General features: G+C 39.1%; 4 protein-coding genes across 4 annotated transcripts; 2 read left to right on the top strand and 2 right to left on the bottom strand.

Annotated features, from left to right (window-relative positions):
- Positions 1-246: 246 nt before the first annotated feature.
- Positions 247-1,023, bottom strand: MELLADRAFT_109252 (uncharacterized protein; the record flags this gene model as incomplete). The annotated part of the gene is made up of 1 exon (XM_007413156.1): positions 247-1,023. One exon carries the CDS (start codon positions 1,021-1,023, stop codon positions 247-249), a length of 777 nt encoding a protein of 258 aa, XP_007413218.1.
- Positions 1,024-4,385: 3,362 nt separating this feature from the next.
- On the top strand, positions 4,386-5,099 carry MELLADRAFT_90151 (uncharacterized protein; the record flags this gene model as incomplete). Its single annotated transcript, XM_007413247.1, has 1 exon — positions 4,386-5,099. One exon carries the CDS (start codon positions 4,386-4,388, stop codon positions 5,097-5,099), a length of 714 nt encoding a protein of 237 aa, XP_007413309.1.
- Positions 5,100-6,869: 1,770 nt separating this feature from the next.
- On the top strand, positions 6,870-8,406 carry MELLADRAFT_65554 (uncharacterized protein; the record flags this gene model as incomplete). The annotated part of the gene is made up of 4 exons (XM_007413248.1): positions 6,870-6,955; positions 7,023-7,128; positions 7,214-7,321; positions 7,396-8,406. The coding sequence occupies 4 exons, from the start codon at positions 6,870-6,872 to the stop codon at positions 8,404-8,406; spliced, it is 1,311 nt and encodes a 436-aa protein (XP_007413310.1).
- A 1,477-nt stretch (positions 8,407-9,883) lies between these two features.
- MELLADRAFT_13047 (uncharacterized protein) lies at positions 9,884-11,235 on the bottom strand (the record flags this gene model as incomplete). The annotated part of the gene is made up of 6 exons (XM_007413155.1): positions 9,884-10,374; positions 10,459-10,552; positions 10,615-10,909; positions 10,976-11,035; positions 11,094-11,121; positions 11,196-11,235. The coding sequence occupies 6 exons, from the start codon at positions 11,233-11,235 to the stop codon at positions 9,884-9,886; spliced, it is 1,008 nt and encodes a 335-aa protein (XP_007413217.1).
- Positions 11,236-17,125: the final 5,890 nt, after the last annotated feature.

Below are 17,125 nucleotides of genomic sequence, written 5' to 3'. Positions count from 1 at the left end.
CCAGAATTTCCCACATTCCAACTTGTGGCTGGGATTCTGGATGTCTGAGAAGAAACCCCAAGGCACGTACCCAGACTTCTACTTTGTATCCTGTGATTGAAATAAAGAAGATGAAGATAAGACTTACAGACAATCTACCAAAGTAGCACCCCAACCCGAAAAAGGGTCATCAAACTGCAAACAATAAAACCAACACAAAAAATCAATGTGATGTGTAAAGAAATCATTCAAATGAATGAAATATCACTAAACTGAACCAGAGATGGGTTTAAGTTCATCATGACCCCAAGCCTTAGCTTTATAAACTTCCCAAACCACCAAAAAAGCATTCTTGACCCACTCTTTTCGTTTATTTCTAATACTTTCTTCTTCCCGAGTTTCCCAACTCTTAATGAACTTTGACTTTTTGAATCCCAAGTATTGAACCGATTTTAAATTTCTGGAATTGGATGATGTAGGTAATTTATATTTACTAGCAATGTCAAAATCTTTTATGGTTGTATTTATCACTTTTTGTGGACGGGGCTCAGCAGAGGGATGGGATGGATATGGGAGTTTATTTGGTGCATTTGATTTTGGAGGGGTTTTGAGATGGTTCATTAAGATTTGGGTGGTGAATGGAGTTAGATGATTGGGTAATGGTTTGTGTTCATTTATTGGATCAAATGGTTGATTTGAAGTAGAAATTAAAATTGGTAAAGATAAAAGTAATTCATCAGAATAATCTGATGGATTTAATTTTTTAGGTAGTGATTTCTTTGGAGTAATTTCTTGATGGTTAGTTTTTAATTTGAATTTAGTTGAGATGATGTTAGGTTGGTTTGTTATATAAAGTGTGGTAGTGATGATTGCTAAGATTATAAATCTAATTCTTGATTGGAAGAATGGTAAGAGTGAAGTTTGAATTGAAGTTAAATTGTTGAGTTTCTTTGGATAATTTGGTTGAAACAGGGTTGAGTTGAAATCATTTTTTGAATGTGAATTCTTGGAATTCATGATATGATTGGCTTGCTTTGATATCATGTTTGATAAGCTGAATGGCTTGGTGGAATGAAATGTTAAAGAGTAAAGATACCTTGGTTGGGTTTTCTGGATTGCTACCTGATTGTCTTTAAGTTTGATGGATGCTCCCTCTGATATTTCCAATAAACTGACAAGGAACTCTTCTGATGAATCTTCCCTATGTTGTACTTGACTAATCTATATCTATATCCATTCCTGTCATCTATTTCTTGACAACCATCTTTTGATTTTGACTGCTACAATAGCTAAGTAACTCGGGAAACTGGGAGCCAACGTGATCGATAATCTATTCTAGCCTTGTTACACCACCCATGAAGGCTACCACCACCCATTCAAACTTTTCATTTTTCAACTAAAGGATCCTGAAGGATATCAATGATAAAATAGGTAGAATTGCCAATGGTAGTCTTGTATCAACTATTGAGCAGTTTTGATTTGAATTGAGTTGATTGATATTTGCGTCAAAAATTAAGTCACCCTGTTGACCGAAGTGATGATCTAGAATGACCCGGCTGAGTTCTTGATTTCCGACCACGGTCAATTACGTTTGCCTCGGTTTCCTCCAACTTTTTAAAACCACCTCGAACCTGAGCATAAGGAAACTAATCGATCAAAGAAACCGCGAAAATGACCTCATGGTACAACGCGATCGATAAGACATGACGAAAACGAGAATCTCCTTTATATCGCTATCATCGGGCCTGCGAAACGCTCTTGGATCTTGAACCTTCAGCTGTCAGGACCGAATGCCCTCCCCAGCCGTTTTTGGCAAAGCCCGACGCGCGTTCGAGTCCTGATTGACTACTCCAGGATTGAGGAGTTCACCGGTCCATCATCCACAAATGAGTCAATGTCAAGCGTTGCTTATCGGATCGTTGAGCTTGGGATGAAGACATGATCCGCGGCCATCTGCTGATACGCATCGTTTCCGCGTTAGCCTGGATCGATCGGGACGCCGGTCAACTCAACAAAGTCCCTCTCTCCTCGCTGGTCGTCGAACGAGGGGATTGGAGATCCAAATCTTGTCCACTTGAACGAAGAGGCTTACACTGGAATTCCCAGAGCACTGGATGAAAATTTTCTTCAACCAACATGACAACTGTCACTTCGCACTGCTGATGAAACAAGCTACGTGCACTGGTGCGGTGAAATGCTAGTGTCGAGGGTTATACTCGATATCGAGCAGTGAAGTGTACAAGAAGACTGATTGGCTTCTTTCGAGGAAAGCAAAAGAGACAAAACTTGTAATGATTATCAGATGCGAACATGAGAAGAAGGAAAAACATCAAATGCAATCAACAACTGTTTGATTTATATACAAAGGTTTCTAGCTGAACATTGGATGAGTGAAGTAAACAGATTGCAAACATGAGAACAGAAAGTGAGCTCAGCATAAAAGTCCTGAAATGGATCTTGAGCGTGTTAGGACTGAGTACTGACGACCACTAAGTGTCGAGTACTTGTTCAAGGTGCAAGTATTGTATCAACAACTGCTCGATGGAGCGCTTCAACTACCGCACTGAAATCAATGGATGATCAAGAACAGTATCCGGAGAGGTTATACACTACACATTGAAATGTACAATTTCATGAGAGATATGTAACATTATACCAGGAAATAAAAGGTACAAATGTTTGCTTTTATCTTCTAACTTGTTAAGATGCTGAAAAATTCCAAGGTTATTGAGAGATCTTCAAAAGGTAATATGGCCCTCATAAGGAATTCGGATCTCACGAATCATGAGCACGTCTATCTGGGATAACAAAAATATTGTCATCAGTACTTAGTCGTGGAACTTGAAGGCACGACCTTCACTATGTTCCAGCAGCTCGGTGTGATTTATCAGAAACACCCAAAAGGAACCAAAGATTGGTATCCTCCAGATACATTGAAGGTGAGGGAGAGGGGAAGTATCAAGCTACTAAACCTTTGCACAGATTGACTAGAAAAAAAACCATCATTTGGATAGCTTGAAGTAGAGCTATTTTTGTTAAAAGGAGTTCAGATAGAGCCCGTACGTCAATCAGAAAATTGTACAATATACATTTACTTTGCATCGACCAGAGACTTTGTAATTACACAGTGCTATGCAGAGAATGTTTCCCTCAGTAGACCACTGTTAAGTAAATTGAAAACTGGATAGACCCAATGTGTTCTAGGTCCCAACAAAAAACCGTAGAGAACATGACAATCACAGGGACCGATGCCAGACCAAGTCGTCAACACAAAGTTGCGATTGGGATAAAACGTTTATCGTGATTATTCGAAAGACAAAATGAATCACAAAAATGTTCAGACGCCAACACGCGTCATACAGTGATACGTCTTCCGGAGAATGGTATGACATTAAGATCTTGTTTGAATTAATGGAAGGAGCTTACCAATTCGCGGTGTCGCATAGCAAAGCAGTTTGCTTGAAAAATCTAAAGGAGCTCATGAGGCCGCTGAAAATCAATGTAGTCCAGATATGTTGACTTGGCGTGTCTCGGCAATCAGTAGAGAGATCACTTTTGATAGACTTAAGGTATTTGTTTGATATCGCGAATGAATTGAAGCAAAATGAAAAAACCCAGTACGGAGAGCAAAATACAAACTACCCGCGGCATCTTACTCAAAAAATACTCAACACAAGAAATTTGAACTTTTCTATTGTATTAAGAAGCTCACGAGTCTGCTGAACATTAATCTGTTCCAGATAGGTTGATTTGGCGCCTCTCGACAATCAGTAGGGAAATAACTGTGGAAAGATTTAAAGTATTTGTTTGATTTTTCATCGCGAATGAATTGAAGCAAAGTACAAACTGCCCGCGGCATCTTACTCAGAAAATGCTCAACAGAAAAAAACCACACTTTTCTTCTTGTGTATTGTATCAAGGAGCTCACCAGGCTCCTGAACATTAATCTATTATTCCAGATATGTTGACTTGGCGCGTATCGGCGATCAGTAGAGAGATAACTTCGGAAAGATTTGAAGTGGTTACGTTTCATCGCGAATGTATTAAAGCAGAATAAAAAAAACCAGTACGGAGAGAAAAATACAAACTGCCCGCGGCATCTTTAAGAAAATACGCAACAGAAGAAATTTAAACTTTTCTTCTTGTGTATTGTATTTGGTCGCGCATTTTTAAAAATGTGATCAAAATGTATCCTACTCTCCATTAGCATATTTTTTCTAAGATGCTGATCATATGACTGTACAAAGAAATGAGGTTGGTTCACTCTTGACCCCGAAAGTGATCGTCGTTTTCAACTCAAACCATATCCTTCATCACACTCGACAACAACAGACAACAACCCATTTCCATCCTTCTCCAATCCACCTTCAAATCCTTTTCCATTCCACTTTTCTATCTCTCTCAGTATGACTCATCCTAATCTCCCTAATAGCTCTGGTCGCGTTGATCCTTCGTCTCAAATACCTCTCTCTCCGATTTCAGAGTTATCCTCCAATTCTCTCTACATCGATTACGTTCAAATTCCTTCCGCTTCTGCTCCTGGAGACCTCAACTATAACGATGTTCTCCAGAGCACTCCTATCTCTCCTGAACATCCTCCTCTAGAATTCGATCAAACGTTCATTCAACGTTCTCGAAAACGCAATGCCATTTTATTAGGACATGGTCTGGCTTCTGCTCCTGCTATTCCTTCTCTTACTCCTACTCCTTCTGCTCCTTCTGCTCCTTCTCTTCCTTCTGCTCCTTCCGTTTCTTCCTCTCCTTCCGTTTCTTCCATTCCTTCTGCTTCATCTCCTGCTAAAAGAAGACGTAATGCGGTCTTGACTGGCAATCGCAACGCCATCTTTGTGGAAGACGGACTTCCTTCAGTTGTTCGTGGTACATCTCCCACTCGACGAAGACGTAATGCAGTGATCTTTGAAAACGGTTACATTCCTACTCATCATCAACATTTCATTCAACCCACTCAAACTTCTCAACCCAAAGACTCTGATTTCTCTGCTTCTCAAATCGCTCAAGCTTTACTGAACTTTAGAGATCAAGAGCTGGCGCTTGCTGATGAAAGTTCCGAATGGGACTTGAGTGCTTTTCATTCTGATGAAGATGTTGATCTTATTTAAGAAAAAGTTCAAATAAGACTTTATTTTTGGCGCGTTTCTTTGTTTTTTTTTTGGTTTCCTTGGAGGTATAACTGGATATCGGACTTGATAAAAAAGTAAGTCAATCAATCATTGATCATCTGAACATTACTTCTTACTGACCCTTCTTCCATTCAAACAGTGCTTAAAGCCTCAATTGTTACCCCTATCAAAGGAGACTGACGAATATCAAATCTGTTTGTAGAAGGACATTCAAAAAGTATAAAAAAAGATCTAGATATTTCAGAGGTACACTTTTAATACGTTCCTTCTGTGATTCATTTTTCATTTTTTTGAACTCATAACTCTTTGGTATTTGCGAATAAATATTTTTGATTCTTTTATTTAAACAAGAAAAAAATCATCTTTCAAACGGAGTTGGTTTGCTTTACCTGTTCGTTTCTTTTGATGTGACTATTGAGATGAGATGTCAAAGAATAAATGGACCTTGATCTATCGTTTGCTTGAGAAATAAATGAGCCTATCGCGCCTTTTGACCCAAACTTGGGAAAACGTCACTTTAGTCTTTTTGAAGTAGGACCACCCCCCTTGAAATGAGATGCTAATCACTAAATAGGCATCGCACCTATCGAGTCTGTTCCTTCGAATCTGACCTTCTTGTAACCCTTGCCCTTTCAATATGTACATTTCAAGACTTCTGGACTTGGTCGAGATTCCCTTCCAAAGAGAGAGTCATATTCAATCTACCCTAGATTTGATACCTCTCAAATAAAAATCATATCATCCGTATATATAAACTGGCTCACCGGCTATAAACATTTATTTACATAACCTCTGGTTCTATGCTTTCACACATCTCTTCTTGTTAATATTTTTTTGAACTTGATTTCTAAGCTTTGAAATTCATAGACAAACTATTATAAAACTTATCCAATACTATGTAATAAAGAAATCAAACGATTTAACCAGCTTTGAATTATGATATATATATTTGTTACTCAATCGATTTGATACAACTCTCTTTAATTTTTTTTTTGAAATTTTAGAATAAATTATCATAAGGTAATTCTCGTAACCAAAAAACAAAAAAGATCTTCTCGTCTCACAGTCTCAATCTTTCGATAATTCTTCCTGAGTATGTATATATCTTTCAAGAAGGATTTTCTTCTTATTCGTATTATAATTCGGATGAATTTCATTGGAATTTTCCACACCTTGAGAAAATCTTAAATTAGCTATCTATCCTATACCCGATTGTGTCTTTTTTGATCTTTATTGAAAACAATTATATCTCAAGGAATTATTCCAAATAAAATTTGAAAGAGTGAATGATAGAATGTAAGAGAAACTAACGGTTTTAGATTGAGCAGAGCTTGAAGTACGATTCACAATGTTTTCACAACTTGCAGTTTTAGGAGATTTAGAATTGATCTAATTTGTGTTGTGTGTGTGATCAGGTGTGATCTCATGAAGGGCTCGGTCTGGTAGGGCCTTCTTGAAAATTGAAGACATACTTTCCAATTCAATTCCAACACCATCTTGGTTTAGCTCACTCTTTGCATACAATTTCATAAATGAGGATCTAGAAAGTTTTTGATATCGGTTCATCAGAGATATACATCAGTTATCATATGCGACAAAATAAGATCAAATGATGGATGAATGTACGGATATCATGGGTTATGAAATCAACATGATAGTATGTATGGGAATACAAAAGGCATTCGTCTCACTCAAACCAAAAGCCAATCCATTTCTATCCTATTGGAATGCATTTCATGAACCATCAAGATGACCACTAATTTAAATCCGGTTCATTTCCCATTCATTAGATCTTACTTACGACAAATCAGAAAGTTCCCAGACAAAATCACAAGGTACATCTGAATTTATCAAACATCAAACCAAAAAAAACTAATCAATTTCAATAAAAAAATATTGTAGATCTTATCTTTTGAACTTATTGCATAAAAGATGTAAAAGACCATATGGGAATGATCCCAAAAGAGTTCAAAGTAGGATACTCAAATCGATTCATTTTTTAGAAACTGTAAGTAAGTGATTTGATCGAGTTTCTGAATCCAAAAGAAAAGTAAACCTGATGAACTTGTTTTGGTTTTTGATTTTGGATGAAGATTAGATTGAAAGTAGCAGCAGCTAATTCTGGACATTTATTAATGTTTGAAGATTTACTTAAAGAATCCTTTGCAAGAAAAGGAGAAAGAAGAGAAAAGTTTATAAATGTAAGATAAGATTCCCAACTCAAACCCCACCCAAACCAACAAAAGTGAAACTAAATGAATGAATGTTTTAACAGCCATATGTAATACCATCCGTTCAACAAATCCCCAAAGGTCTAAGTTATTCAGAAACCCGATTTCCGATTTATCCACCTATCGTAATGAAATTGATTACAAGTTCACAATCTAATCAATTAAGAACAGTTCCAAGTCAAGTTGATTTACAATCCATTTCACCTACTTCGATCATCACGACTGTATGGTCAGATCTACCAACCGAATTCCAACCTGATTTAACTCATCTAGGCAAATCTAATGGGATGGGTATCATGTGTTCTTCAAGACAAATTAATCATCGAAACAAATTGAAAAAGAAATGGATTGATGGATTGATTGGGGCTCCTTTAGGAGTTATTGAAGATGAGAAGATTCGAAAGGTTGAAACGTTTGAAGAAGTTTCTAAAAGGATTCTGGATGAGTTTGGAACTGACTTATCGGTTGAGATCTTACAAGAATCGTCCAAGATGTTACAAGAGTTGATTGCACAATCGTCCATCAAAGGAAACTCCGGTACACCTCGATACGCTTTTTCATCAAACTTATCTTTATCTTCAAATCCAAACAAATTGAATCCAATCCGACTCATCCCAAATGAAAATCGAATTCCAAACAAATTACCAAGCTCACATCCTTTTTCACCCACACCACTGAACCATTCCCACGATCCGATCGAATCATTATTACCCAAAAGATCAAGACTTCAACCGAAAGAAGACACCATAAATTTAAAGAACGGACCCAGAAGATTAACCCATAGATTTATTAGAAGAAGGTACCAAAGTGTTTTGAATTTAGTTCCTTTGATTACTGTTCCTGATGATTATCAAAAGAGTCAAGTAAAAGTAAAAGGAAAGCTAACAGGAAAGGAAAAGAAAGGGAAAGGAGAAATTAAAGGGATTGATAGAAGTTGGATTACTCCTGGTAGTGCGAATGGTAGGAAAGTTTGTGTTAAAAGAGCTGGGGTTGGGTTGGGGTCTGGAAGGGTTGGGATTTGTGGGATGGATCATGAAGATTCGATTTGGTTATGATTTCGTCTTTCGCTTTATGATCATCTTTGGGTGTTTCTTGGGCATACGTTTTTTTAGGAATGTAAAATAGGTTTTGTAGAATTTGATTGTGTTTTCTTGTTTTTTTTGGAGGGTTGAGATCTTACTCTTGAATTGAGAATTAGATCTTGGTTTGGTTTTGGAAATCTTAAATGTCTTCTGTTTTTGATTGAAATCGAAAACAGATACCAAAAAAAAGACACACACACAAGAGTTGGATAAATTCTTCAAGGTTTGAAACACCAGAGCTACAAAATTAAATAAAAAAATGAATCATGATGCAGAAAGAATAATGAAAAGAACAAAACAACGATTTTCAGAAATCCAAAAGAATAAATTAGACCAAACCAACCAAAAAAAAGGAAAATCAAAAACCCAATCCAAACTCAATGAAAAAGAAAAAACCAAGTAGTAGGTTTAGATCCTAAATTCATACGAACTTGAGTTTGAGAAGTATGATTATTAGATTTTGACCAAGAAGTCACTTGTGATTCGAATGGCTTGAGCGTTTCAAGCTTTTTGATTCAATCTCATCTCACCTTGTTTCATCTTTCTTTGAAGAAAATTATCAAGTTTGATTATCGATCATCCTGCAATGGAATTTCTTTAAACTGATCATTGGTAACATTGACGGATTTATATTCAAGTTCATCAAATGACGTTGTTTTCTATTTCTTCTCATAAAGAGCTTAAATAGATTCATATTTAAAGGATACTTTATACAAATGATTATGTATCAAGTTATCCCTCAAGCTATATGTATACAAATAAATCTATTCGACAAAAAAAATGAAAAGAGAAAGCAGATCAAGCAGGAAAAAGAAACAGAATATGTACTCACAGAAAAAAAAACTTGAATGAAAAAGAACAGAATCAATACGAATTTTATTTTTCTAATAAAAAACAAATACAAAAATAAGAGAAATATCAAGGATTACCTACTGAGTTTCGAAATGTGTCGCTGAAGAACTCCGTTTGACCATCACTGTTGACAGAAACTGAAGCTACGAAGGGCGATTGTGAGAACAGACGCAAGGAATCTCGTGGTCAAGGACGCAATGTCTCATCTAGCATTCCAAGAAATTAGGCAGCAAATGGAACAGACACGCGGACTTCACTGAATCCCTCCTATGGGACGGGGAAATTCCAATACTCGGACTCGGAGGAAGGTAAGCGGAGCAAGGCCCAGTCAAAACGAGGGTGAAAAGGAGAATTGGGAGAAGAATAAAGGCTCATTCATTGTTATTCTTTAGGTATCACAATCCAAGCAAGAGGAACAAATAAGGGACAGTGCATTATAAATTGCCGTTCCCTCTGGGCTGCAGAAGGACCCACAATAAACAAGGTGCGGCGAATTAAAACGTTAAGTCGACGATAATAACAAAAGACAATTCAAACTAGAAAACGGGCTGAGGTAAGGTCTGCATAAAGGAGAGAGCGGACAACAATCTGAACAAATCTAAATGAAACCAACGGGACTGGCACCACCGGCACCACCAAGGAGACCGCCCAAAGCGTCACCGAGATGGCCGAGGAGGAGACCAACACCTGCTAAGAGGCGTTCGAGGCCTTGGAAGATAGGTTCGAGAATAATGAGGAGTTGTTGGAGTAATTGACCGAGGTGACTGAGGGGTTGGAAGAAGCCGAAGGCACCACCACCACCACCTCCGTTAGGGCCGCCTCCTGGGAAGACTTGTGGGCCTACACCGTTAGGAATGCCTCCAGGAAGTCCACCTGGACCTCCGGGGAGTCCACCTGGACCGAATCCACCTGGACCTCCAGGGAATGAACCTGGAATTCCGTTCATCCAGTTATCGACCGGGAAGCCAAGTGGTGACCAGAGCTGAGGGTTGAAGTTACAGGCTGAGAAAAATTGCTGAATGTTGACATGCATGGTGATGGCGACACCGATGATCGATTGCATCAAAACAGTTAGAACGGCAAATGAGGCTGGTATAAGAAAAATGGTAGTTCAGGATACGACGTCAGCTCATGCAGATCATGGAAATGGAACAAAGGAGAACGGGTACTGACATTGGAAGGAGCCGATAATACCAACACATTGAGTGTTGATGATCGTGATCATGCTTTGGATTTGGATGATCATCGGGGCAAAAGTGGAGATGAACTAAAAATAAGATGCGTTAGCAAACAGCTGCACTCCCATAGCGAAATGGAGGGAAAACGCACCACTTGAGGGTTTCCTTGGAAGGAACATCCACCTTGTAAGCTGTAGAACAGGGTTGAAAGACTGGTCACCATGACTTGGAACTGAAGTAAGATGGTTTGGGGATCCAAGCCACCGTTCCAGATGCCGACGGTGTTGGAGGTAATCACAGTGTAGCTTTGAACTTGTGAAAAGAACGTGTTCATTGGTGGGAGACCTTGGCCGGCTGGGCAGACGACCGGGGCATTCCAGCATGCAGAGGGGCCAGGTGCAGGAAGGCCACCACAGCCACCGATGCACTTCATTTGGAGATCAGCCCTACAAAAGTAAGAGTGAAACAGGTCAGCGAGATCGCTCTACTGAGCTCGAAAGATACAAACTTACTTTTTGCCGGTTTCTTCGTCACTGCGGACGCTCAACCGAGCAATCGTGTCGGTTCTCGCCCTGCAGATAGACAACGTCAGCATCAAATCATAAAGCGGCATCCGAATGCATGGCTTACAAATGATGCGAACCGGCAGCAGCGGAGGCTAAGAACAAATCAAACAGGATGAGACATCAGTTGGGATCGAAAGAGAGTATAGACGATAACAGAAGAGCGCACCAGTGAGCACGAAGCCCAGATAAGCGAAGGAAAGATGCATTTTTGTTGGTTAAGGACTAATGAGCGTGCGTTGAAGCGATCGGAAAAATTACTACTATCGAAAGAAACAATATTAGGTCTATAGCGTGAGGAATTACTGAGGAATGGAAGGCAGGTATTTACTATTTACTAGATACGATTGGAAACCAAAAGAATAGGCAAAAGGCCAGTGATGAAGTGCGATGAGGGACATTGAAGGTTGCCTTCTGCTGGTCATTTTATACTCGATTTGCTTCCGCCAAAGCTCATCATCACGCTTGATGCATACCTAAAATTTTTCATCATGAACTGTTGTTCAGTTTGATCTAATTCTAAAGCCCCAAAAAGAACATCTTGAACTCTGACAGCTGGTTAATTTTGACTCTTTTCACACGGATTTGAACGAGACAGGACACTATCAATAACAAACTTAAGTATCTCCCTCGATTTCTTACTTATGGAGGATAATTAACCGAGTCGCTGGCATGAGTCGGCGCCGGAAGGTGTCAAGCGATATGAAAACTCAGAGTCATTAGGTAAAGTCTCACAAAAGCCCAGGTTGTTGTCAATGATAACCCGGTCATATCATAACTATCGCACATTTTGGAAAATACCTATTCATCACGTCACATATATTGGAAATGCTTGGAAATGTCAAAGATAAGTAGAATCGGAGAAAGACAGAAGAGGACCCCTAAAAGCCTAATATCACATGCCAATAAAGAGCAGAACAGCAACGTACGTATACAGGTAAACTTATATGTAAAAAGGTATGTAAATGTAGATTCCGACGTTTTGAAGAGAGCATCCACTACTAGGGTTACAGTACAATTTCTGTAGGCTGTAGTTGTACGGTACATGCTTGTAAAAAAATCGTCGGCTCAAACATGATGACTTGTGTTTAAGGAACAAAAAAACAAAAGAATATTGAAGTTTGGATGTCCTGATGAAATTGGAGTTAAGAAAGGAAGATTTCCTTTGAGTAGTTGAAGAACCAGATTGTCAACCAGTAGACCAAGAAGAACTTCTTTGTGGACAATCAAACTGAGGAGATGAACAAGTAGACTGCTTTGATAAAGCAGGCAATTGTTGAGGAGAGGCAATGCCACTAAGGTCAGAGATAGCAATAGAAGGTTGGTGAGTTTGAGCTTTATGTTGATGATGTTGGTGATGTTGGTGCTGAATATGTGTGTAGTAAAGGGTGATATCTAAGAGACTTGGAGATGATTTTGCTGGGGAGCTGCAGTAGATTTAGAGTACTAAAAGCAAGTATGTATGTGTACATATTTTTTGCTATGTACATAATTTTTCTGGCAGGGAAAACAAGATTTATGGTACTCATGTAAAGGACACATGGTCCTCACTTAAAGGAAAGTTCTCAACCAGGGAAACAGGCTCTTGTTACCACAAAGTGGACTTGATTTTCTAGAACCCAAGTTACTGAGTATTTAAATTGCCTGACTCCAAAGGACATGAACTGAGATCAGTCGCAGTTTCCTTAAGGACTATACATGAATGATAATGAAATAAAAATATATGAAAGAGAATAATGTAAGATGAACTAACCTGACTCCAAAGGATATGAAATGAGATCAGTCTCAGTTTCTAAGGGGCCAGTGCAATGTAGAATTTAGAGTGAAAGTAATAGGACAATGGTGAAGTCTTAAGTTTACGTCTCTAGGTATAATTTGTAGTGTATGTTTGCAAGTGTTATTGTTATGCTTGTAAAAATACATGCATCATTACATTCTCCCCCTATGAAAAGAACTTGAGTATGGAGGAGATAACCTAGATCAAAAAGTGAATAATAAGAAAAATGATAATAATGATGATTGAAGTTATATATAAGTCAAAAAGAAAAAAAAATGAATCATTGGTTATAATTGAAACTGAACCAAAAAGACAAAAAAGAACCAGAAAGTAAAAAAAATCTTGACAAAAAGAAAGATAAAATAAAAAAAGAGAGAAAAGGAACTAAAAAAAGGATGTTTGATGATTGAGTAAATAAAATTCTTCAGATGAAACGTTGCTGTCTGTTGCTGTTTGAGAAACTGCTGAGGTAAGGCAAAGTGTCCAGTCAATGCTCACAGTGTGGCCAAGGTAATGTTTTTGAAACAGTGGAGCGGGGAGCGGTGGTGCATACTAGGAAAAGGGCTTACTTCTGGTCATGAGACCCCAACAACAAGCCCTCCAATTCCACAAACAGTTTCACTTTTGATATATTCATACATTATGTATCTTGTCTCCAACAGGTCAGTCAACTCAGACGCTCTGGCTGTGATTGAAGGTGTTGAGAACCTTGTATAGTCCCTCAAACCACTCCTTCAACTTGTCCACTCCGCCAGTATGGCATCCTTGTCAATCACCAGAGTCCAATAACACCCAGTCATCCGCCTTCACCGTGACGTTTGTGTGACACTTGTTGTGATAAGGTGCTTGCTGAATTTGGCTTGCCCACAGGTTGTCTTGTACTTGAGCCCAAGAACCCTCCTGTTGGCGCAACCACGTCTCAAGAGTTGCTGGGCCGTCCATGGTACCTTTGGCACTTGGAAAAAGCCTTGCCGGTCAAAGGAGACATACCTGTTGCAACATTAACCACACTATTGATGGTGAATTTGACTGCGGGTAAGGATTCTAACCACTGAATTTGTTGTTTCGCAGTGAATGTGCGTAGAACTTGGCCCACAGTCTTGTTTGTGTGTTCACTCCTGCTGTCGACTTGCGGGTGAAAGGCCAACAACCTGTGAAAGCGCTGTTCAAACGTTCCATGAGGGTCTTCCAAAATTTGGAGGCCCACACTTTGTCTCAATTGCTGATGATCAAGGTGCTCTAAACGGTGTGGTGATCAATCTATGGTATCAATGAAAAAAATTAGTTATAGCAGTTTACCAAAGTTACTAGCAAAGTTCAGCAGAAAAGAAAACTTGAAATTGGAGGAATCTGATCAATAGAAGGCCTTCAAGGCTTATGTATTGCGCAATATGTCATGATTAGGTCATCATATCTCAAACAACTTATTAAGACCAACATAAATAATCAAGAAATGAACCACAAAAAGAAAATAAAGAAAAACATATGAAAAACTTAAAAATATAGGTATATTGGTGTCAAGATGAGCCCCGGCCCCTATCCGGTGGATTCTGGCTTTCCCAAGACCCAAACCGCCGGATAGGAAAGATTCTCCGACCCAATCGGAGATTTTCCAATTGGCTTTTTTCAAAATTGCCATACGCCGACCTCCGACGCGGTTGTCCGGCGGATATCCGGTGCTCTGCCCAGAAAAAAAAATTGGAAAAAAAATTTAAATATCAAAATTCAAATATCAAAAAAAAACTTCATTGAACCGTGAACGATCTATCAGATACAAATATCAACACCAATGCAACATAAAAGCCGCAAATCCCCGCTCAATTATCGTGTACTGAACTTGATATCATCATGTCTCAAGCAGAATCAAACTCTCAGCCCGATCTAGCTCCTCAAGTGGATGAATTGAACTCAAAAGATACGTCAAAGAAAAGAAGCCATGTATGGTTATACTTTACTCAGATTGACAAATCTGGCAAGTCTGAGACATACAAAATGAACAAGTGTGGTTTTGTGAAGAAGGACAGAAAAGAATGTGGCCAGTAATTTGCCCTTGATAAGAAGGGAAGTACAAAATCAATGTCAAGTCACCTCCAAACTCAGAATGGTGTGTGTGATCCCAATCTACCCAACCAATCAAACATCGCTGCACTTTTCAAGAAGGTCAGAACGGATCACATGGTGAGGTCTTATTATACTTGCACCACATAGATAGCTTGTGCTAATATCTATTCTTACACAGATTTCCCTCAACTCTACCAGCCTCATGACTGCGGTGACATACTTCATTGCCGATTGTGACCTTCCATTTGCTATGGTCGACCAAGCATCCTTTCGAGATCTCTTAAAGCTCTGCAATCCTCATACCGAAGGGATGCTTTTAAGACACCATGCACTTGCTCACCACACCCGCAAGATTTACTATTTTTTTGAGGAATACATCAAGAAGATTGACTTCGAGGCTTGCGGCGGAATTGCAATTACTCAGGATGCATGGACTTCTCCTAACAATGTTCCCTATATGTCACTCACCGCACACTTTGTCACCAAAGATTGGAAACTCATGGATCTCACACTAGGGATTGCGGAAATACAAGGTGAGGAGCTCTCTATTGACTGGAATGAATTGAATTGGACTGATGCTTTATCATCTAGGTGCTCACGATGCCAAGAACTTTGCCAACATTATCATTGAATACCTGAAGAAATTTAATCTCGAGAAGAAATTATACGCAATGAACGCCAATAACTTAAGTACAAACACTGCAATTGGTCAAATTATTGGGATGTCAGAAGACATCGAATTTGACCATACTACTCAGGTCCACGGTTGTGTAGCACACGTCATCAACCTGGCAGCCAAGGAAGGTCTAAAGGTTTTTGGCGAAGTGGTTGATTTTGATGAACAGGAAATCTCATTGAACGCAATGGACGTCTCCAACCTTGTTGACCCACCCGATTGCACTCAAGTCAACCTCAAAACAATCTATAATCGTTGTCACGGTCTTGTAACGTCTACCCGGTCTAGCCCTCAACGCGCACAGAACTTTGCCAATATCGTGAAGATGACACGGGCTCTTGTCAAACACCACAGCGCAGAAGATGGAGTAAATAACGATCCTTCTGCCGCCAACAATAATGTTTCCACATCTGATAGCAATTATCCTTCTAATCAAAATGCCCAACCTACTGACAAAGAGCTTCTTGCACAAGAAGATGTCGACTACATGTAACAATATCCAAGCACTGAGGTCAATTTCCAGCCACCTTGACCAAAATCACGTGAAACTGCAACTAAACTGATTGCTGATGTTGCAACACGATGGAACTCGTCGTATCACATGTTTCGAAGGCTTCTACGATTACAACCGGCATGTGATGAGTACTGCAAGGCTCTGAATTACAAGAAGTTTGCTCTTTCAGAAACCGAGTGGAAATATGTCAAGCAAATGTGTGAATTTCTGGAACCTCTCAGCTACGCAACCGACAAACTTTGCCAGTCAAGATACCCAACAATGCATCAAGTTGTCCCAATCTATGTTGTAGTCATAAAAGGCCTCAAAGATGTAAGTGATGTCTGTTCATCAAACTTTTATTACAATTTCTTTGGGCTGATATAACAACATTTTTAGGTAGTTAACCAATACGATCATGACCAACTTGCTCCTGCATCAAAAAAGATGATAACAAAGCTTGAAGACTACTTCCGAAAAGTGCTTGCTAAACCTGCACCCATTTGTGCAACACTTCTGGATCCACGCCTCAAAATGCAATATTTTCAAGTAAGTTTTGATATTGATATCACACTAAATCTATTTCCTTAGCTCTGTACTGATCAGGTTTTTTATTGATTAACAAATAGGAACAAGAGCTGTTCATGGCCAATTATGATCTCTTTATTCCAAACATCAGGATGATGTTTGAACGTGAGGCAAGAAAGTTTGAAGTAGAAGTGCCAGTCAGCAATCAACCCACTCCTAAACCAACCATCATGTTGAATTCTCAGTTCTTCGAAGACCAAAATTTTTGGTGTCCAAGATCAAGAACAGGACCAATCAATTCTAGGCCAGATCAACCGATACCTTGCCAATAAACTTGAAGCGCGTATAGTCCAGCCATTAACATTTTGGCAATCTCGACACGATAGTTATCCTGGATTGGCCAAGATGGCAATGCAGTTACTGGCCGTCCCAGCAACAAGCTGTCCATCAGAGGGAGTTTTTAACAAGACAAAGAGAATATTGGGACCCCAGCGTACTAATCTTGCATCTCTAAATGTTGAGGTGCTTTTATGTATAAAAGATTGGTATTGTATTTTTGGTCCT

The sequence above is a fragment of the Melampsora larici-populina genome (assembly GCF_000204055.1).
Source record: "Melampsora larici-populina 98AG31 unplaced genomic scaffold MELLAscaffold_35, whole genome shotgun sequence".
Classification (NCBI taxonomy): domain Eukaryota; kingdom Fungi; phylum Basidiomycota; class Pucciniomycetes; order Pucciniales; family Melampsoraceae; genus Melampsora; species Melampsora laricis-populina.
The sequence above is the reverse complement of the archived record's forward strand: the minus strand, read 5'-3'. Positions and strand labels throughout refer to the sequence as shown.